We start from the raw sequence: 23,257 nt of genomic DNA, 5'->3' as shown, positions 1-23,257 counted from the left end.
AGGAGGATGGGAAGGAGGAGGAGGAGGATGTGGATGGGGATGAGGAGGAGGAGGAGGAGGAAGAGAAGGAGGAAGAGGATGGGGAGGAGGAGGAGGAGGAGGATGGGAAGGAGGAGGAGGATGTGGATGGGGATGATGAGGAGGAGGAGGAGGAAGAGGAGGAGGAGGAGGAAGAGGATGGGGAGGAGGAGGAGGAGGAGGAGGAGGACGATGAGGAGGAGGAGGAGGAGGACGTGGATGAGGAGAAACAGGAGGAGGAGGCGAGAGACAGAAAGAAAGAAGATGATGTTGATTAACGTCTACATTGGTCTATATTGCTCAAATGAGATTTTATATTTCGCTGTATTTCAAGTCAGATGTATGATGATAAATTGTACATTCAAACTCACAAAAATATTTTATGATTAAGACGATCTTTAAAAAAGAATTATTAGTAGCAGTACAAAATGCAGAAACTGGTGTTGTAGTATGTATGATGATAAATAGTATATGTAAAGTGACAAAAACGTATACTAATTATAAAATTATATTTATTTTGACATATTTTAAATATAAAATTATATTTTATTTGACACATTTAAAAGTATTAGCGGTAGCAGTAGTAGTAGTACAATGCATAAGCTGGTGTACATGACATCCGTGCACATGAATGGGTCCATTTGTATTAGTGGTGTCAACAATGATCGATTCTGTGATGCAATCCAATGCGGGGCATGGACGATCTAGAATCGATCCGGCAAGTTCCAGAATCGATCCGGCAATTTTTTTCAATTTCAATTACTTCCATGGATATTTCCGGAGCAAATTAATGTTAAATTGAATAAAAGCACTTCAAAACATTGCAAGACTGATACAGACTGATACAGAAAACAGCCAATAAATTGTTGCTCAGTATCTGACTACTTGTATTGCCTCATCATGACTGATTAAACATTAGCTTTGCTTTCAGTAGAAATGTAATGCATTGTAGAATTGGATCGGATTGAATCGGATCGTGAGGGCAGTGCCAATGCACACCACTAATTTGTATGCATTAGTCCGGCGTTCTTTTTCAGACCTGATTCTTATTCAACTCGCAGTTCTTGAACTCGGCCTCTCCCTGCTCGCGGAAGGTGATGATGACGAAACCCACGAAGATGTTCATCATGAAGAAGGCAATGATGATAATGTAGATGATGAAGAAGATGGAGATCTCCACGCGGTGGTTGTAGATGGGGCCGCGGTTGGGCTGGTTCGCATCGATGGATTTGTACAGCAGCCTGGCGGACAGCAAAAGAAGAAAACCATGGGTGAGTTTCTCAAAAGAGAAGTTGTTAGCCTATTAGCAACTTCGGTAGTTGCTAATGGGAAAATGCATTGAAAACAGCAAAGTAACTAATGTAGAAGTAGTCTTACAGATGTACTTACAACAGCAGTACTATGAAAATACATCGTTATTATTATTATTATGAAATTACATGGTTTCAACTCTGTAATAGCATATCACATCTGTAATTACATCTATAAGAGTGCGTCTAGTGCTTCTACTTCATACAACTCTGAAGAAAAAACACCTCAGCAGACCTTGCCCACCTGTGAGGCATTTGTCAAAATGTTGGCTCCAGAAAGACTCCTTTGAGGAGTTTTTTTTTTTTTTAAGTACATGTGTGTGCCTCAATCATGCTTTAAACACCAAATACACCTGTACCTAAAAACTAAATACACCTACACGTAAAAACCAAATACACCTGTACCTGTACCTAAAAACAAAATATATACACTCACCGGCCACTTCAATAGGAACACCTCTATAATGCTGAGTTGGACCCCCTTTTGCCTTCAGAACTGCCTGAACTGCCTGCAACAATACTCGGGTAGGCTGTGGCATTCCAACAAAGATAAATTGGTACTAATTGGCTCAAATTGTGCTAAGAAAATATCCTTATGCCATTATATCCCCAGCCTGAAACGTTGATGTAAGGCAGGGTTGACCCATGTTTTCATGCTGTTGACGCCAAATTCTGAACATTCCACCTGAGTGTTGCAGTAAATATGAAGACTCATCAGACCAGGCAACATTTTTCCAATCTTCTAGTCTCGTTTATGGTGAGCCTGTCCAAATTGTTGCCTCATTTTCCTGTTCTTAGCTGACGGGAGTGGCACCAAATGTGGTTTTCTGCTGCTATTGCCTATTTGCCTCAAGATTTGATGTGCTGTGTAGTCAGAGATTCTCTTATGCATACCTCGGTTGTAATGAGTGGTCATTTTACTTAAATGTTGCCTTTGTATCAGCTCAAACCAGTCTGGCCATTTTCCTCTGACCCCTGCCATCAACAAGGCATTTTTGCCCACAGAATCGCTTTTTACTGCATTTTTTTTCTTTTTAAACCCTAGAGATGGTTGTGTGTGAAAATCCCAGTAGATTAGTATTTTCTGAAATACTCAAATCAAGTCCTTTCGGCTTGACAGCCATGCCATGTTCAAAGTCATTTAAATAACCTTTCTTCCCCATTATGATGCTCGGTTTGAACTGCATCAGATCATCTCGACCATGTCTACATGCACAAATGCATTGAGTTGCCACCATGTGATTGCCTGATCAGAAATTTGCCTCAATGTGCAGTTGTAACAGGTGTTCCTAATGTAGTGGCCGGTGAGTGTATACCTATATGTAAAAAAAACAAATACACCTGTACCTAAAAACCAGATACACCTGTACCTAAAAAACAAATATACCTACGTACTGTATACCTAAAACAGCTGAGGCAGTCCATAGTATCAGTCAATCAGACTCCAAACTATCTTTTGGATATTATGTCTTTCCATGTAAAATACACATGCCATTAAAACCAAAAACTTATCATGTCTTTATCAGTGGGTAAACCAATAAAGTCAGCAAGGCATCAAATACTTATACCTGTATACCTAAATGCAACAAACCACACCAGCTGGAACTCTTATCCTCGACTGCCCCTGACCCGGCCTCACCTGGTTCCATTCCATGCAGTCAGAATAATCCCCTCACTCTGGCGTCACGTTTGGAGCCAAAGCCAAGCCATGCCGGCCATATAGAGCAGTGATTCTCAAACTGCGGGACGGGACCCACTCTTGGGCCCTGAAGGTACAATATTTCAAGTGGGCCTTGGCAGTTCTGTGTGTCCTGCTGTTTATTTAAGCTGTATTGTTTATTGGGTCAGAGATGGGCCCTGAAGGACATTTGTGAACATCTCAAGTGGGCCCCAAGATGGAAAAAAAAGATAACCATAGAGCAGGGTTATTCAAATGGTGGCCCTGGGGCCAGATACGGCCCTTGGACAGCAAGGTTCTGGCCCCCCACAAGCCCCTTGAAATACAGAATCGGTTTTTTTTTAAATTTAGAGATAAAAGTATGGGTTCTGTATAGAGCTGAAACGGGACACAGGGCGTTCAAATGCAGGAAATTACATCTAAGAAATGCACAACTTTATGGGGTAGGACCCCCAGACCCCCACTTCAATGAAGTCTCCCATATTTCTTTCATTGACAGTCGGCAACTACAATACATAAGTATAGTTCGGCCCCTTTACTGGGAGGAATTTGAAAAACTGGCCCTCGTTGACATTTAATTGAATACCCCTGCCATAGAGCCTTCCTGCTCCATTCTTTCTCCCAGTCCATACGACCAAAGCCTTGCCAAACATTGTCCTCAAGGCCTGTATTGGAATTTGTTTTCAGTGTTTGTGTTTAAGATTAGTGTTGTATTGGTATTTTACTTTGGGCGGAATTCTCCCACCCGCTTAAGTAAAAAAAAAAACGCACAACAGCGCCTCAGCGGTTACTCAAGTCTGTGATTAAGCGGGGTTTACGCAGAATTTTGCCAGTTGCGCACTTTGGGTGGGGCCAGGCCAAAATCAGGGAGTTTCGCATGTAAATGAATCCTAAGCGTATTCTCCCGTGCACTTACGCGCGTTTGCCTTTACGCGCATCAAAGGGCTGTGCTGTAGTAAGGTCAAGCGCCACTATGAGGTAAAATGTAATATTGCATTTGATGCTCGCTTGGCTCGCATTTTGAACATGTTACACGGTATGCTTTGTTGATGTTCCTTACCGTCAGCGTGAGTCCAAATCGAAATTCATTCACAGTTCCACATAAACATCCTACATTAATTGAGACAAAATATGACCAGCTGCCCAGAGCATGTTTTCATATCGGTGAACTTACAAACAAAAGCAGGTAATTAATTAATCAGTATGTTGTCTCCACGGACGGTAACCAAAACCAAAAACACCTCGTTGCAGGTTGCACCATGCACAAGTAGGCTAAATAGACAAGGCACGTCAGACAAGACCACTGTTCCAGTCGTCCTCACAGCCACCCAAAGTATGCCTATTCAAAAACAACCTTCACCATTTTTACTATGTTGTAGCCACAACGTTAAGTAAATGGTTTTTATTTCAACTCCTCCACTTTTGTGATTTATTGGAACTCGTGCATATGTGCATGTAACCTATTAAATTTTCTGAACTGATGCCCGACATACAAAACCACCACATACTGAGGTAGGCTACAGGTTGCCCTATCTGTTTTTGTAAGGCAGAAAGTATTTCCTGAATGTCATTACAGCTAAACGTAAAAGGTAGGCTTACATATCAGAGCAGATCACACCCCATCAGCTGCGCGTTTAAGTCCTGGCTTGGCATTGCATGCCCATGTCCAATTAATTCCCATGTCTGCGACAGAATATAAAGTCTCCATTTTTTCATGACGATCTATTTCCTTGTTCATTCTTCAGCATGCATGTAATATTGTGTAATATTCTGACGGACAGCTGAGATCCACATATTTCCAATTATTTTAATGTCACGTTGCTGTACAGAGAAGCGGAGAAACACTTTTAAAAGTCAGCAAACAGGCCTACTATGTGTTTGTTTAACTGTGGGAATGATCAGCATTTTAAATCACTTTTTGATTTCCGGAATTGTCCAGGCAACACGCCCAACTCCATTTTTAACAAAACTTTCAATCATGTTTATTATTTCAATCAACCTGTTGCACACCAAAACGCTCAACTGAGTTCCCGCCAAAGGGACACATCACTTTTCCATCTCATTATCTCACCTCCAATACTTGCCTTCTGCTTGTGAAAAGGAGCGGAGGTTAGATTTTGAAACGCTTTTGCAAGAGGACTTTTGGCACGTGGTTTTAAATTCAAAGTTAAAGTTCAGTGTTGGATCTCAATGGACTGCTGAGGTTTTCACATGGTTGATCTGAAAATCCATGCTCCATAGTTTCTTTGTAGCCACAACTGATGAACTTGGCGGAGACTCATCCCCCCATTTAGCATATATCACGCCTATGTTGGGCTACGCGCTGTTTTTCTGAGTTAAGCGCGAGGGGTGTGGCGACGTTCCAGAGGGGAGAATACGCGCAAGATAAAGGGCGGGTTATGCTTCCTACTTGTGCCACAGAATGAGCTTGTCGCAGCCATGATGCAGTTAATTTTGGTTTATGCCCTGTTTTGAAGCACGGTCTGCGCGATGTCATTCCACGCTGAAACTGCCTTCAATACAAAGAGTAAACTAGACGTGTCGGTTGTTTTTTAGCATCACAGACTCGACGAGAATGAAAATGAAACATTAAATCTTTATATCACGTGCATGTTTGATCGCACTGGCAGCCACAGTGGTAGTTTGGAACAAAGAAGTGGCTCATTTGTCGAGGACGAAGCGGAATGTTTCCTCGACCTCGGAACCACTGTTCAACTGTCCAAATAACTTCAGCGTCGTAACTTGCAAGCGCATGTGTTGTCTTTGGTTCATGTAAATAAATCAAACAACAAAGCACGGGCAACTTATTTAATGAAGAGCTCACAGTCCGTAGACCGACGAAGGTTAGAACAAGGAAGTAGCGCTTGTTCTCGACTCGAGGACAGAGCAGGCTGGTCGAGAGGACCAATCAGAGACCTATTTTCGCCCTTTCACGCCGTCGCTCCCTGCGTCGAGACACAATTTCGGGGAGGTGCCCCAGAGTACCTGCGTGATGGGGGGGGCTTCACTCCGTTAACTGCGCGGCTCACTGCATCATGATGCAGTGACGCTGATCTCGAGGCATAAACCACCCTTAAGACCGCGTAAAATATGCGTGCGTAAAACCGACTTAAGTGGAGACGGGAGAATTCCGCCCTTTGTGATTGTGGTAAACTAAAGATTGGTACGATTGGCTATCATATCTTTTGGGGGGGGGGGGGGGGGGGGGTAAGAGGTTTTTACACTTACAAGTAAGTGAATGAAGAAGCACTCATCAGATTTCTTTTTTCGTTTCTTATCGCCTCACATCACAGACATCGAGACTGACAATGATGGTAAAAATGTGTTTTTGATTTGAGTGTGCTCAGAGGCAGGTCAGATGGGACTTTCATGTAGCATTACATGCATAATATTTTATTTATTTATCTATGTATTTTAGTTGTCACTGTGCAGTGTGCACACTATGTGTACTATCTAAGTTTGTATTTTGGATGACTCTGTGTGAGGGCCAAAACTGGAAGGTTGTGTGCCCTTATAATGGTTGTTTGTTTCTTTGTGGTCCCTGAGTTAAATAATAGGCTTTTACCGTCCTCTTGTACTTCCAACCGTTTTCTAGTTATGACAGTGCACATTTTACCTCCAAGCTAACAGTTAACATTGAGATCGGTTAGCCGTGACCTGGTCTCATCGGACTCAATGTTAACTGCTAGCATGGAGGTAAAATTTGCCCTGCCATACCCAGAGAACGGTTGAAAGTACAGGAGAACGGTAAAACCCTATTTAACTCAAGGGGAGGTGTACAATTAAGCTTATTTCCAAAAATGGGACAGTATCACTTTAGAGAGACACTGTGCAGGAAATGGTCAAAAAAGGTACTGCAACTATGCTGCTCATTGAAACTGGGCTGCCAATTGCCAAATTTGATCTTTACATGAAAGTTTTCTGAGTAATAAACAAATATTTTCTAGTGCTGTCCAAGTAGAGTTATTTTTGCAGCTAAAAATGGCTATTTTTGGAAATTCAAAATGGCGGACCATGGTGAAGATCCCCCACTTTTCATGTATGAAAAGTGCAATTTTCCCAGTCATAATGAATACTTAGAATTAGAAGGTAGCATTAGTGAATGGGCAGCATGAATTCTGGAAATAAACAACTAAGAATCTCACACAGTGTCCCTTTAAGTCTTGCATGTTGTGTTGATCAGATGTTAATTGTGAATCACAGTCTCTCATGTTCACTCACAATTTCTCTCCTGAAGAGATCTAATGTAATGTAATGTAATCTAAGAGATATACAATGTATACTCACTGCGACGGTGAAGGTTAAGAGTGTGTGCGTGCATGCGTGCGTGTGTGTGTGTGTGTAGTACTCACTGTGGCCAGCCTTCAAAGGTGGAGACGGTGAAGAGAGCCAGCATGCCCATGGGCACGTTGTCAAAGTTGAATTCGCTGTTCTCCCACACACGCTCCCTCACCATAGGATGGTTCATATCTCCATCCTTAAAGACGATAAACGTGCCCCTAGGAGAGATTACATTACATTAGCATTTAGCAGACGCCTTTGGCCAAAGCGACTTACAAGGAAGCAATTTAAACAAGAACAGGGTGTAAGGCACAGTGTACAGTTGCAACACTGACAGCATTGTCCCACACAGAGTAAAGAAGAGGACGATTTTGACGCATTAAAAAGGAGCAGAAAGTAAACACTGCACACTGCACCTTGCTGTCTTTGTTTACTTTCTGCTACTTTTTAGTGCATCGTAATGCAGATAGATACAGATACAGTGAAAGCAGAGGAGGAGAGGTGAAGGGTGGAGGATGAGGAGGGTGGAATAGTAGAAGAGGGTAGAGGGAAGAGAGAAATAGGCACGACAATAGAATCAATACGAACTGAAAGTGATATTCACAAATGTGGATACATTTATGAAAGTGAAAGTGAAAGTGAAAGTGAAAGCCCATTGGGAAACTCCAACTCCCATTGTCATTGTGACACAGCACTCCACAGCACACAAGTGAACACTGCACACTGCACACAACGAAATTGCATTTATGCCTCACCCGTGCAAGGGGGCAGCCCGCAGTGGCGCCCCATGGGGAGCAGTGCGGTGGGACGGTACCATGCACTGGTTGATTACTCCCCCCACCAACCTGGCGGGTCGGGAGTCGAACCGGCAACCTCTGGGATGCAAGTCTGACGCCCTAACCGCAACCCATGACTGCCCATGCCCATTATTCGTATGTTCGATAGAAAAAGACGAGTGCATAATTTGTCTCACAGTTGACACAAACCAATTAGATACCTCAGAACACTTTTTAAACTAAAATTGCCAACTACATAAAAATTCACAATGTGGTTTGTAATGCAGGCACCATATTTGACAAATACACTGTAGGTTTACTGTATATCGTATTTGTCTGTGTGTTTGCAAGTGTATTCATTTTGCTTCTGCATGCATCTCTACTTACCTTCACTGGATTAAGATATACGCAGAGAGTACTGCATGCGTGCACGTGTGTGTGTGTGTGTGTGTGTGTGTGTGTGTGTGTGTGTGTGTGTGTGTGTGTGTGTGATTGTCTGTGTGTGTGTGTGTGTGTGTGTGTGTGTGTGTGTGTGTGTGTGTGTGTGTGTCTGTGTCTGTGTCTGTGTGTGTGTCTGTGTGTGTGTGTGTGATTGTCTGTGTGTGTGTGTGTGTGTGTGTGATTGTCTGTGTGTGTGTGTGTGTGTGTGTGTGTGTGTGTGTGTGTGTGTGTGTGTGTGTGTGTGTGTGTGTGTGTGTGTGTGTGTGTGTGTGTGTGTGTGTGTGTGTGTCTGTGTGTGTGTGCGTGCGAGCGAACTGTATGTTCAACTGCATACTTACTTGCATTCGTCAGGAGTGTGCTTTGCTTCATCTGTGCAACTGAAGAATCTACCCTGTAAGCACAGCAGACAACATGGTATTGGCATTTTATTTTCCTGTTCCGTTACATCTATATCTTTTTCTTTTTCTTCCTACGACTTTCCATTTTTCGATGAACATATTTAATTGATGTCAGACATTTTATTTTGGGTTTTTTTTCTGTCTTTTTATTAGTTTAATTATGATAGGACAGTGAGAGATTTGACAGGAAACGAGTGGGGAGAGAGAGATGGGGAAGGATTGGCAAGGGGAGGACCCAGGCTGGAATCGCACCCGGGTCATCGACCGGCCTAGCAGCCACGTCAGAGCCACAGTAGGGCCAGTGTAGGGCCAGACAAACCAGTGTGTAAAGGCATACGATATAAAGTGCTTTGAGTGCTGAAAGGAGTGGAAAGGCGCTATATAAAAGCAGTACATTTTACCAGGGGCGTAGGCAGAAATAATAAAACAGGTTGGCCCCGAAAAAATCGGACGGGCCCAACCCAAAAGTGTGTAGGTTGATATTATAATACTGTGCTCAAAAATGATACTTTGAAATTGAAATCATAGAAATCACAGAAGATGAACCAGACTTTTGACAAAATGGTTAATTATCACTCAGTGCTATGCCATTAATTTATAGTTCAATGAGGAAACAGTTGACTGTCAAGTGTGAATGAGGCGGGCCTGGATGTCAAGTGGGCGGGCCCGGGCCCACCCAGGCCCACTCTTGGCTACGCCTATGCATGTTACCTTGAAGAGCTGGACGCCGATGCAGGCAAACATGAACTGCAGCAGGGTGGTGACGATCAGGATGTTGCCGATGGTTTTGATGGCCACGAACACACACTGGATCACACTCTACACACACGCACGCACGAACGCACAGACACACATGCACGCACACACGCACACACACACACACACACACACACACACACACACACACACACACACACACACACACACACACACACACACACACACACACACACACACACACACACACACACACACACACACACAGATGACAGATGGTACAGACATACAATGATTAAACAGATAGAAATGCTGATTTTACATTGCTCAAATTTCCTCCATAATGACAACCCCCCCCCCCCCTTCCGTATCCTTAATGACGAGATTTGACGACCCTATCTATGCATGGCTTCCAGATTTTCTCTGAAGTTAGCCAAAGTAGTGACCAATGGTATTAATACCAAAAATATTGACGGGTACCAATAAAAATATAATATGTCGATGTTTCAGGCATATTGGTAGAGTGTATTGTAACATTCACTTGTTATCATATGGGCAGTTTCACTTGTCTCATTCAATTATACTTCAAGGGTAGCATTAGAATGTTCTACAAGGGTGGTTCTATAACACCCCCCCACCCCCCCCACCCCCGGTGGTTAGCTTTGTTTACACTATTCACCTGATTTAGCACAGTGTTTGTGCCAACTCCACTTAATACATAAATGCAATGATGGGAACTCGATTTGGGCTCCCCAACCGCCTTTGTGCCCCACCTGCCCTTTGTGCCCCCCCACTCCCCCCACCCTCAGGCGATTGGCTGTCCTTTGTATGTGTGGGGCAGCCATGGCATAGTGGTTGAGAGGCTGGGAGGTGGACTTAAGATCAGAGGGTTGCAGGTTCAAATCCCACCCTTACCTCTCCCTACACCTCTATCCATGGCTGAAGTGCCCTTGAGCAAGGCACCTAACACCACATTGCTCCAGGGACTGTAACCTACTGTATATCCTATATCTAAATGGCCTGTAAGTCGCTTTGGATGAAAAAACGTGAGCTAAGTGTGACTATCTATGACTTATGCTAGACCCAGCTACTATGGACCTTACGCCTTTAAGAATCCTGGTCCCAACCTACGTTGACCTTATGACTCTACAATCTCTTTCAATCTCTTCCTCCTCTGCCTTCCTGCTATCTCTGCCTCTCCTCTCTTCCTCTCCTTTTAAATCCATCTCTAACAATTATGTTTTTTTTCTCCCATTTGTTAAGCACTTTGAGTTGCATCCCTTGTATGATACAGTGGTATACAAATACAATTATTGTTATTATTATTATTAAGTGCAATGTAATGTAATGTGTGTGATGCTCTACCTTGAGTCCCTTGGCCCTGTTGATGGCTCGCAGAGGCCTGAGCACTCGCAGCACACGCAGGATCTTGACCACAGAGATGGCGCTCGAACTGAGGGACACAGGAGTTGGGGACACAGGGAAAAAAGGACACAACATTAAACAGTTACATTATGCCAAACATGCTAACACTTACATGAAGAAAAGTAGTGTCTATGTAGCATTATATAATGTATTGGTGAAAATGTTTTAAAAATGATTTAAAATGTTAAATGTCACCCCAATGTCACCTCCATTATTATATATTAAATGAGGGACACAGTAGTTGGTCACAGGACAGAGGGAAAAAAGGAGACAACATTAAACAGTGACTTACATGAAGAAAAGTTCTTTCTTACATGAAGAAAAAATCTTTCTGAAGTGTCTACACACGTACGTAGCATTATATCATGTATTGGTGAAAATGTGAGATTTAAAATGTTAAATGTCACCCCAATGTCACCTCGATTATTACAAAATTAAATGTCACCTCATATGACTGTGAGTTATATGCTGAGTCACATGAAAAGTTGTGAAATCTTTTTGACGTGCGTGTGTGTGTGCGTGCGTGCGTGCATATGTGTGTGTGCGTGAGTGCGTGCATATGTGTGTGTGTGCATGTGTGTGTGTGCGTCCGTGCGTGCGTGCGTGCGTGCATATGTGTGTGTGTGCATGCGTGCGTGCATATGTGTGTGTGCGTTCGTGCGTGCATATGTGTGTGCGTGCGTGCATGCCTATGTGTGCGTGCGTGCGTGCATATGTGTGTGCGTGCATATATATGTGTGTGTGCGTGTACATGTGTGTGTGCGTGCGTAATGTGTACTGACTGGAGGAAGAAGGAGAGCAGGGAGGCGCATATGTGTGTGTGTGTGTGTGTGTGTGTGTGTGTGTGTGTGTGTGTGTGTGTGTGTGTGTGTGTGTGTGTGTGTGTGTGTGTGTGTGTGTGTGTGTGTACATGTGTGTGTGTGTACATGTGTGTGTGCGTGCGTAATGTGTACTGACTGGAGGAAGAAGGAGAGCAGGGAGACGCTGACCACCAGCAGGTCCAGCAGGTTGAAGGCGTTTCTGCAGAAGGAGCCCTGGTGGAGGAACGCTCCGTACACCGTCATCTGAAGACAGAGAAACACACACACACACACACACACACACACACACACACACACACACACACACACACACACACACACACACACACACACACACACACACACACACACACACACACTTAATGTCACGGGAGCCCTGGTGGAGGAACGCTCCGTACACCGTCATCTGGAGACAGAGAAACACACGTTTAAAGGGACACTGTGCAGGAAATGGTCAAAAAAGGTACTGCAACTATGCTGCTCATTGAAACTGGGCTGCCTATTGCCAAATTTGATCTTTACATGAAAGTTTACCTAGTATTAAACAAATATTTTCTAGTATGGTCCAAGTACAGTCATTTTTGCAGCTAAAAATGGCTGTTTTTGGAAATTCAAAATGGCGGACCATGGAGAAGATCCCCCTTTTCATGTATTAAAAATGCATTTTTTCCAGTCATAATGAATACTTACAATTTGATGCTGGTGGTAAGTATTAATAAAAAAGGTAACATTAGTGAATGGGCAGCATAAATTCTGGAAATAAACAACGTAAAATTTCACACAGTGTCCCTTTAACGAAGAAAACAAACACACACATCTGTCTCAAAAAAGTTGTGGGTGCAGGACTAAAGTCACATGAAAACTGAAAATAAAGTAAGCACACCAAGTTTCCGTTTCTCTAATTTTATTATAGTCACGTTTCAGGCCAGTATGCTACCCGATTCGTGACCCCCAAATCCTGTACAATGTATCGAGAACCCAATTCTAGGGGCAATTTAAGGACCTGGGCCTGGGACAACTTTGTCCCCCCCTGTCGGCTACCCTGATCCTAGCACAACATTGCAAAGCCCAGAGAATATTGCAGTGTCCCTTCAACACTGCTGACAGCAATAGTGATTTGGAGAGAATAGCCTCAGCAGCAAACACAGAAATAGATGCCCTGAGAGGGAGGGCGCAAATGGAGATTCAATCTGTCCTTAGTAGGGATGCAAACGATTAATCGATTAATCTACTTTAATCGATCAACGCGTTAATCGCTTAAAAAACATGAATCGCAATTAATCGACAATTCAACTGACAAGAATCCCAGGTGAAATGGGTATGTGAAGAGTGTGTGTGAGGAGGGGTGTGAATAGTGGGAATATTTAAATCACCTTTGGATTGAAGAATTGAAATTATTAAGAATTAATTTAAATGTGGTATTTTATCTCAATATTTAGTTAAAATTTTTTGATTTTGTAGTTTTTTTTCGAGAAACATTGATATTTCGGGGGGAAAATGCTGCTTATCAATTAATCGTAAGTCGATCGATAAGGCTATCAACTAATGATTAATGAATTAATCGATAATTTGCATCCCTAGTCCTTAGCTCATTCTATGAAGCTCGCCAGCCAAAGAGGAAGAGGAATTGGCAAGAGGAATTGGCCTAATGGTTAAGGACATGGATTTTAGATCAGAAGGTTGCCAGTTCAAATCTCCCTTGAGCAAGGCACCTAACCCCACACTGCATCCAGCGACTCTAACCAATACCCTGTACTTAAAAGACCTGTAAGTCGCTTTGGATAAAAAGCATTAGCTAAGTGTAATGTAATGTAATAATAAAGTGAGAGACAACCAGCAAAATTTTTCCTAAATACACTGCAACTGTCAACAAAAAATGAGTAGAAATTCGGAAATGAAAGATGTTTTGTTAATGTTTGGCTTAATAGTTATAATCATTGCACACAATTTGATGCACCAATGAGTATGTATGAACAGTATGAATGAACCGGTGTTCTGTAAAGTCCTCCTACATGTCATATAATCCTACAAACCGCCATTGGGCATGCGCAGACCATGAAACGTCAACACCAGCTGATCCTAAGACTGTGCAATATTAGCAGAGAACAGATAAATAGAGTACTTTAATTTACAATTTGCACTACAGGTGCATGTTTATTATCATTATTTGTGTATGTGTGTCTTAGAAATTGAAGTGTGACCCTGGCAACTTAGCTAACTTACTCGTTATGCTAGCGCTTTTGCTAGCGCTTTTGCTAAAGTTTAATAAAAAGCCAGGTTTTTGGTAGCACTTGTATCCATGACCATGCGATTTTATTTTCATATCTTTCATCTCGTAAATCTAACACCCTGTTTGATGTTACTGTTTTGTATTTTACTGTAAACAATATTACGTAGAAAAATATTACAATGTAGGAAAATCTGGCAGAACACCGGGTTACATTTTTTTTTACTTTTGTGCTTAGTGAACTCTTAACAGACATCTGCATTGTAGATTAGTTTCCCACTCAGAGCAGAATGACTTGTACTGTATACCTTCAGGACGATCTCCACGGTGAAGACAGAGGTGAAGACATAATCTGCATAGCCCAACACCTTCAGGACGGACGGCAAGCAAAGAGGAAAGGAAATAAGAGAAGAGTAGGTGAGGGGAAAAGGGAAAGCATGCAAGAGAGAACGAAAAGAAGGGAAGGGAATAGAGAAGAGAAAACAACAGAGAACATGTCAGAAAAGAAATGAGGAAAAGAACAGTGATTTAAGTACCAGACAGATGATGTAAACATCAGCGGAAAGGACATAGACGTGCACAGTTTTCTTTCAGGTGTTTAGTGGTATGATGATAGTGCTTTAACACAATGCAATTTGTGTGATTAGATGAACCTAGGCAAAGAATGTTCTTTTAGAGAAAGATAATTAAATTCAAATGAATTCATTTCATTCCGGCCACCCAATGCAAAGGAGTGCACACATATGGGTCTCCTAAGGGGGCGTTGTCCCCTTTAGAGGATGACATTTTTCAGGAATTCCCGTGGGTCCAAAATTGTAAAGATGAGCGGGAGCGGGCAGGAGTGGAAATAAAAATGAATGTGAGCGGGAATGCTGCTTATTTTTTCTTTAAAAAACAAACAAAAAAGCCTTTTGACAAGACGGGATTGGGGTTGATTTTGAGTGGGAGTGGGCAGGGTTGGGAGACATTCTTTTCAGGAGTGGACGGGATGGGATTTGTTTCTTTTTCTCCAGGATGGAATGGGACAGGATGGGATTTTTTTTCTGGGACCGGGATGGGACGGGAGTGAAAATCCACTCCTGTGTCATGCTCTAGTCCCCTTCTTGTTCTCTTTCTGTGCTGTTTGGTGGCGGCTTGCATGAGATGTGCGCTACCGCCATCTACAGCGCTAGGGGGTCTCCTAACCGAAGGTCTCCTAAAAGGGCGTTCACCTGACGCCACATGGATGCAGGAAAAGAATCGGCTGGATGTATCATAGGGCATTTCTCAAAACCTAGTGCACGCACTTCCAAGTGTATCAGCCTAATTAGTCACGCCCAGTGATTGGATGCTCTTTGGTGGAGTATCCAATCACTGGGTGTGACTAATAAAGAGCATCCAATCACTGGGCGTGACTAATTAGGCTGAATACACTTGGAAGTGTGCGCACTAGGTTTTGAGAAATGCCCTTACTCTAATAGAAGATTCTTTGACATAGCTGTTTAGTAGGCCTATACATTTCCTGGTGAACTTGAGGACACATACGATATTCTTGAAGGAGTGCGCTCTGATTGGGTCCTCAGCGGCCAATGAGATGCTGCTGCAGATGATGAAGACGAGGATGAGGTTGGTGAAGTAGTGGTGATGGATGAGGTTGTGGCACGCTACACGCAGGCTGAAATCACACGACAACATGGGACAACACTGAATGTAAAAATCCTTTTTTGTTGTTTTTTTTATTTCATGGCTAGATTATGTATCGACTTCAGCAGTCTGCATCCTGATTTAGGTACTTTGGCAAGAGTAACTAAAGTACTGCAAAAGTACGTAGTGTAATGCCTTACATTTTAAATATAGTACTATTGAAATGTAAGGGATATGTTTTTGTCTATTTTGTCGTCTATGTGTTTGTGATGTGCTGTGTGGATGACCAGGTGGCATTCAATTTCCCCCTTGGGGATTAATAAAGTTTATGAAAACTGAAAGAAAAGTTAGTTTACGTGTTTAGATGTCTGATGAAGAGCATGCTGCCCGAAACGTCACATTAAAGTAAGAGAAATGGGAGCTTGGTGTTGTGGACTTTTCTTTTAGTTTTCATGGTATTTCTGCTAGTCCTGCACCCAATCTATTTGAGACGGATGTGCATGTTTTTTCTATTTTTGACTATTAGATTAACCCATTGACGCCTAAGGCACCTGCAAAAAAGGGTGCTGAATGCCTGAGCCCTTTTTCAGAAAAGCTGCCCTCAGCCTATAAAAACCTAAATATCTCAGCTTCTGAAGCACATGAAAATATGCACTAAGTTGCATTTAAATGTTAAGACCCTCATCTTTCATCAGAATGTGTTCATTCATCCCAAACAAACAGAGATCTTTAATAAAGTTGTCTCAAATCTCATGAGCCTGAATGTTGCGTAATGCAGCTCCAGGCGCCAGGGCCAATGCAACGCAACATCAGGCATCAATGGGTTAAAGTAAGAGGAACGGGAGCTTGGTGTTTCCTTTAGTTTCCATGCTATTTCTGCTAGTGCTGCACCCAATCTATTTGAGACGGATGTGCATGTTTTTTCTATTTTTGACTATTAGATTAATAAAGTCTCTCATAGTCATCATCACATCAATGCAGTTTTTGAGTGACTGTCGGTGAGTAACTCACCAGTTCTTTTTGCCGAGGAGGAAGAAGGAGCTGCCGTCAGGAATGGGGACAATCTTCTCTTTTGGCTGGAAGCTCTCCGCCTTCGTTGGGAGACCCACTTCAAGGGAGAGCAAGATGAGGTATTACAAATCAACATACAGCAACTGCCACATGCAAATAAAAGGTTAAAAGGTAAAGGTTAAAAGTTCCCCCAGGAGGCACTTTATTGTTAAGCTAGTCACCTTAAAGAAAATGAAAAGAATGCCGCACACTCTGCTCCATGTTTTATTGGTGAAGTGACGTTTCGGCCGTCTGGCCTTCTTCAAACTGAACTGAAGTTTGAAGAAGGCCAGACGACCGAAACGTCACTTCACCAATAAAACATGGAGCAGAGTGTGCGGCATTCTTTCCATTTTCTTTAACATTTGTATGCCCAGGAAGCCAGCACCTCAAGAAAGACTTTATTGGTGTGCGATACCTCCTTTTTTTTCTATAGCAAGCTAGTCACCTTCACAACAAACACCCTGCACCTTGACTATAGGTCCCCTGAAAAGATTGTGTGTTGCGAAAGCAATTTCTTACGTTTCTTCACCAAAATGTATATTTTTTAGGGGGTTTGTGTAAAGTAAAGTAAAGTAAGTAAAGTGTAATGACTACACTATATATTGTGTTATTGTTTATTTATACCATACTAAGTAAAGTATGGACTATATATTGTGTTATTGTTTATTTACCATACTAAGTAAAGTATGGACTATATATTGTGCTATTGTTTATTTACCATGGTAAGTAAAGTATGTGACTATATATTGTGTTATTGTTTATTTACCATGCTAAGTAAAGTATGGACTACATATTGTGTTACTGTTTATTTAAAGCGATGGTTCGGAGTAGAATCACCCTAATGCCATTTGAACCGTGACACCCATCCACCTTTACACCCGAAGTGTTTTCTGCCGCAGGCTTACATCAACAGAGTTGCCGTGTTATTCGATGTTTATTCCGGATAGCTTGACTCAAGCGCATATGGATACTGGGCACCGTCTCCAAACTTTCCCCACAAAAATAACATGTCATGACACCAAACTTCTACAGTATAACAAATGTGGTTTGTACTCACAAAAAGATGAATTTGAAACGTTGTGCACAGTCCAGGAGTTTATTAGTAACAACACACGAGACGATTAGCTTTTCTGCTGCTAAACATCCGTCGACGTCACTTCCTCCAGCTGGGACTGTCCACTTATTGTAAGGTTTGTGTTTTAGTCCACAGCCAGGATATATGCACGAGTGTGGCATCGTCTTCTATTTATTAAACGTGGTAAAATTTAAATCCGAAGTGGTTAATTTCTAGTTGTAGCGCAAGCTGTCTTTTTGAGTTTTCCGCCTTCCAGACTCACGTGTATTTGTTTCCATCAACAAAGTCCCAGCTGGAGGAAGTGACGTCGACGGATGTTTAGCAGCAGAAAAGCTAATCGTCTCGTGTGTTGTTACTAATAAACTCCTGGACTATGCACAAAGTTTCAAATTCATCTTTTTGTGAGTACAAACCACATTTGTTATACTGTAGAAGTTTGGTGTCATGACATGTTATTTTTGTGGGGAAAGTTTGGAGACGGTGCCCAGTATCCATATGCGCTTGAGTCAAGCTATCCGGAATAAACATCGAATAACACGGCAACTCTGTTGATGTAAGCCTGCGGCAGAAAACACTTCGGGTGTAAAGGTGGATGGGTGTCACGGTTCAAATGGCATTAGGGTGATTCTACTCCGAACCATCGCTTTAACATGCTAAGTAAAGTATGGACTACATATTGTGTTACTGTTTATTTAGCATGCTAAGTAAAGTATGTGAGTATACATTACCTCCCTCCAGTCCCTCTATGGCTCTCAGCTCCTCGTTCTCCCAGTCGTCCTCCTCAGGCTGTAGGAAAACAAGATGGCATATACGGGGGCTGAACATCAGTGGCAACTATAGCTCAATGTCCCTTCTAGTTCTTCTCAGGCTTGACATTGGCATTTGCCAACCAGCCAAATGCTGGTAAAACTTGGCTGTAGCTGGTAATAATTTCAGTGTCACTAGCCTCTTTGGCAGGTAGTTTATTCTGGTATGACACAAAGTACCACAGTAGGCTATATTCTTTTGTTTGTCACCTTATGCATCTGTTGTTTTCATGAGGACTCAAAAAGAACATTTGTAATTTCAAAGGAACAGTCCACCCTTTTTTATTTCCACACATTTGCAATATTTCCAAGCACTATTCATGACTGTGCATATCAATTTCTTCTCAGTGTTATCAATACTTAGATTTATTGGTATCAGAATTATTAGCATAGCTTAGCATAATCACTGGAAGTAAATGGGAGCATTAGCATCAAGCCACAAGTGATCACAGGACGGTATTAAATAGCTGTTTTGCACTCCGGTGAATTTTACATTCATTTTATAGTATGGTAGTTTATAAGAACATGTGATGATGTTTTGTTTGCTCCCATAGACTTGCACATAGACGAAAAATCCTATGCATTATCATATTTTACTGGAACTTAACTACATATGAGCAATTTCTTGAAATGAGGTGAACTGTTCCTTTAACACTTTTGATCTTCAACCATAGAGTAGACTATCATGGTGAGAAAAAGACAACTATGACCACAAGTGTGGCTAGCAGGCAGGCTGAATGGCTTGTCACTAGCCACAGCGGCCGGTGGGTGAAAAAGTTGAAAATATCAAGCATCAAATTCTAATTCATTCATTCTGATCAATTTGAACTTTTCTGTAGAATGTCCTTTGTGGGGATCACATTCTTTTTCCGCATACAGTAATGTGCAAGAAAAAACAGAGGCCATATGTTACCTCCTCTTCTTCTTCTCGATCTTCATCATCCTCCCACTCCTCATCATCCTCTTTCTTTTCTCTGGAAACAAAAGATTGTGGAAGGGATTAGAAACTATTTCGGACAAAATGTGACATGTATTCGAGCTCCAGAGTCACATCTAGCTACCATATTTTGGATTAATGTAAATCATAGATTAAAAAAAAAAAAACATTCCCCATTACTTACTCGACTTTGGTCTTCCCTTTCGAATTGGCCAAGTTATCGACAGCGATAGCCAAGAAGACATTTAGCAGGATGTCTGAAGTTGCACAACGGGTCAAGTGCCATAACATAAAACCACAACATTTTAAATACGCCTCAGTGATATGCAGAGTGTACAGAACAGTTTTTCATGGCATGGCAATTGTCCAAAAACTCATACAGTATACTACTTACCACTGCTAATACACTACTTACTACTCACACATATTTAACTGCATAATGTTATGAGGTAATGCATGTATGAGCATTCCACAGCACACAAGAGCACACTGCACACAATGAAATTGTATTCATGCCTCACCTAAAAAACTAAAGAAGGCAAGTGCTACACCCTCCATCATGACAACATTCTACAGAGGAACCATAGAGAGCGTCGTGTCCAACTGCATCACAGTGTGGGGAGGAAGCTGCACGGAGAAAAACAGGAAGACACTCCAGCGTGTTGTGAACACAGCGAAGAAGATCATTGGAGTACCACACCCCTCCCTGCAGGACATTTACACCACACGCCTCACCCGGAAAGCACTGGTGATCATCAAAGACACAAGCCACCCTGCACACAAACTGTTCAGCCTCCTGCCCTCTGGAAAGAGGTACAGGCGCCTCCGTTCCCGTACCACCAGGCTGGCGAGCAGCACAATGCACCAAGCGATCAAGATGCTGAACACTCAACCCACTCTCCCTCCACTGTCAGCCTCTAGCCAGCAAGGCCACTGCCAACCCCCCCCCCATCCCCCACCACCATATCTGCGACTGAACATTCCACCTGCACTACTATACTTGTGACTGAACTTTCAACCTGCACTAACTCAAAACATGCACACACACACACACACACACACACACACACACACACACACACACACACACACACACACACACACACACACACACACACACACACACACACACACACACACACACACACACACACACACACACACAAGCACACTGCACTTTCTGCACTAAACCCAAACATACACACACTGACACACACTGACACACACACACACACACACACACAGACACACGAACACACACACAGACGCACACCGCACCTTCTACCTGCACTAAACACATACACACACATACACACACATACACACACACACACACACACACACACACACACACACACACACACACACACACACACACACTGCTGCTGGTGTACTTGACAGACCTTTTTAATATTTATTTTTCTTCAAAATGCTACTATTACCATGTCAGAACGCTATAAAGGACTTTTTTAGGAAAAGCACAAAAGCACAACAATACCTCTTAATGTATGTCCTCTACAAGTCTTCTGTTGTCCAGTCTTGCACTTTAAATGTCTGTATGAGCACTGTCTATGTCCATACTGTCTTAAGTCCATGTATAAGTACTGTCTATGTCTATACTGTCTATGTCCTTACCTAGATTAGTCTATGTCTGTATGGGAAAGCAAGAAATGTAATTTCAAATTCTTTGTATGACCAGTGCATGTAAAGAAATTGACAATAAAACCTACTTGACTTGACCTGTGCAAGGGTACCTCAGTCATGGAGGAGGATGGAGCACTGGTTAATGACTCCCCCCACCAACCTAGCAGGTCAGGAGTCGAACCGGCAACCTTTGGCTACAAGTCTGAGGCCCTAACCGCTTACCCATGACTGCCCAGTACTGCCCTTGTATGTGACCTCAACTAGCAGGAGAGGACCTGACATCTGGTTTGGTGAGTTGCCATGTTGAGCCCATTTAAAGGTGCGCTGTGCAGGAAATGGTCAATAAAGGTACTGCAACTATGCTGCTCATTGAAACTGGGCTGTCTATTGCCAAATTAGATATTTTCATGAAAGTATACTAAGTAATAAACTAATATTTTCTAGTAAGGCCCAAGTACAGTCATTTTTGCACCTAAAAATGGCTATTTCTGGAAATGCAAAATGGCGGACCATGGAGAAGATCCCCCTTTTCATGTATGAGAAGTGCAATTTTTCCATTCATAATGAATACTATTCATGAAAAAGGTAACATTAGTGAATGGGTAGCATGAATTCTGGAAAATAAACAACTACAACTCTTGCACAGTGTACCTTTTAGTTTATATGTTCTGAGAGAAACTGGTGACTGAGAATGGAGGAGATGAGATGGCGTCAATATGAAAGGATACAGTTACCAACGACAAACAGAATGACAAAGTAGATGCAGACAATCATCTGGGGGAAGACAGGTCCACCATAGGCCATGATGCCGTCATACATCACAGAGTTCCAGTCCTCTCCAGTCAGGATCTGGAGAGGCAGAGAGAGAGAGAGAGAGAGAGAGAGAGAGAGAGAGAAGGATGTAAGTCATTCATATATTGTAATTATCAATGATGATAATCATAATAACAGATAGAGTTTTAAATGGAGCTTTTCTTCATACTCAAAGCTGCTGTAGCCCCATAATGCACGCCGTACCATCTGAGGCACGCTGTAATAGTCATTGAGATATTAATTACCATAGTACTACACTACTATGTCATAACACAGGGCCTTTAGTAAAGTATTACTTTTTTTTAAAAAAGCCTTTTAAAGCCCATTGGGAAACTCCAACTCCCATTGTCATTGTGACACAGCACTCCACCGCACACAAGTGAACACTGCACACTGCGAAATTGCATTTATGCCTCACCCGTGCAAGGGGGCAGCCCTCAGTGGCGCCCCATGGGGAGCAGTGCGGTGGGACGGTACCATGCTCAGGGTACCTCAGTCATGGAGGAGGATGGGGAAGAGCACTGGTTGAGTACTCCCCCCACCAACCTGGCGGGTCGGGAGTCGAACCGGCAACCTCTGGGATGCAAGTCTGACGCCCTAACCGCTCACCCGCTCACCCATGACTGCCCATTACGACTCGGTCATTGCCATTCTGGTAACAACAAATGTACAACCCCGTGTCTTAAAGGGTTAAACAACCATTATGAATATCATACTACAAAAGAAAGATGGGTTTTAGTGGTGTCTTGATCCACTGGCTTGATTAGCCACTGTAGCCAGTGTCAGAGCACGTCACACATCAACAGCTTCCACACTCCGATCGGGGTGCAATGAAAGGAAGCAGAGGTCCTTAACTGTTCTATTCTGGATACGGATGCTATTGCTACGCACTCATGGCCTCACTGACTGACTGACTGATTAATTGATTAAGAGCAGTCAGTTAAGCACACACACACACACACACACACACACACACACACACACACACACACACACACACACACACACACACACACACACACACACACACACACACACACAGCAGGTGAGGAGAGAGAGCAACAGCGAGAGAGCGAGAGTGCGTGTCAGAGAGAGAGAGAGAGAGAGAGAGAGAGAGAGAGTGCGTGTCAGAGAGAGAGAGAGAGTGCGTGTCAGAGAGAGAGAGAGAGCGAGAGAGAGAGAGTGCGTGCCAGCGAGAGAGAGAGAGTGAGAGA

General features: G+C 42.7%; 1 protein-coding gene across 1 annotated transcript in view; it reads right to left on the bottom strand.

Moving 5' to 3' along the window:
- The window catches only part of cacna1fa (calcium channel, voltage-dependent, L type, alpha 1F subunit a), a 66,808-nt gene that overhangs the window by 22,259 nt on the left and 21,292 nt on the right, over positions 1-23,257 (bottom strand). Inside the window, exons 16-28 of the mRNA XM_063207785.1 lie at positions 21,959-22,079; positions 19,771-19,843; positions 19,563-19,623; positions 18,572-18,629; positions 16,727-16,823; positions 15,617-15,746; positions 14,401-14,460; positions 12,002-12,108; positions 10,985-11,072; positions 9,614-9,721; positions 8,843-8,895; positions 7,359-7,505; positions 1,058-1,259 (exon numbers count right to left, since the gene is read on the bottom strand). Coding sequence (XP_063063855.1) covers positions 1,058-1,259; positions 7,359-7,505; positions 8,843-8,895; positions 9,614-9,721; positions 10,985-11,072; positions 12,002-12,108; positions 14,401-14,460; positions 15,617-15,746; positions 16,727-16,823; positions 18,572-18,629; positions 19,563-19,623; positions 19,771-19,843; positions 21,959-22,079 — 1,305 coding nt within the window. The remainder of the gene's footprint in view (positions 1-1,057; positions 1,260-7,358; positions 7,506-8,842; positions 8,896-9,613; positions 9,722-10,984; positions 11,073-12,001; positions 12,109-14,400; positions 14,461-15,616; positions 15,747-16,726; positions 16,824-18,571; positions 18,630-19,562; positions 19,624-19,770; positions 19,844-21,958; positions 22,080-23,257) is intronic.

The sequence above is a fragment of the Engraulis encrasicolus genome, chromosome 10, assembly GCF_034702125.1.
Source record: "Engraulis encrasicolus isolate BLACKSEA-1 chromosome 10, IST_EnEncr_1.0, whole genome shotgun sequence".
Classification (NCBI taxonomy): Eukaryota; Metazoa; Chordata; class Actinopteri; order Clupeiformes; family Engraulidae; genus Engraulis; species Engraulis encrasicolus.
Note: the sequence above shows the minus strand (reverse complement) of the source record. Positions and strands in the feature narration are given on the sequence as shown.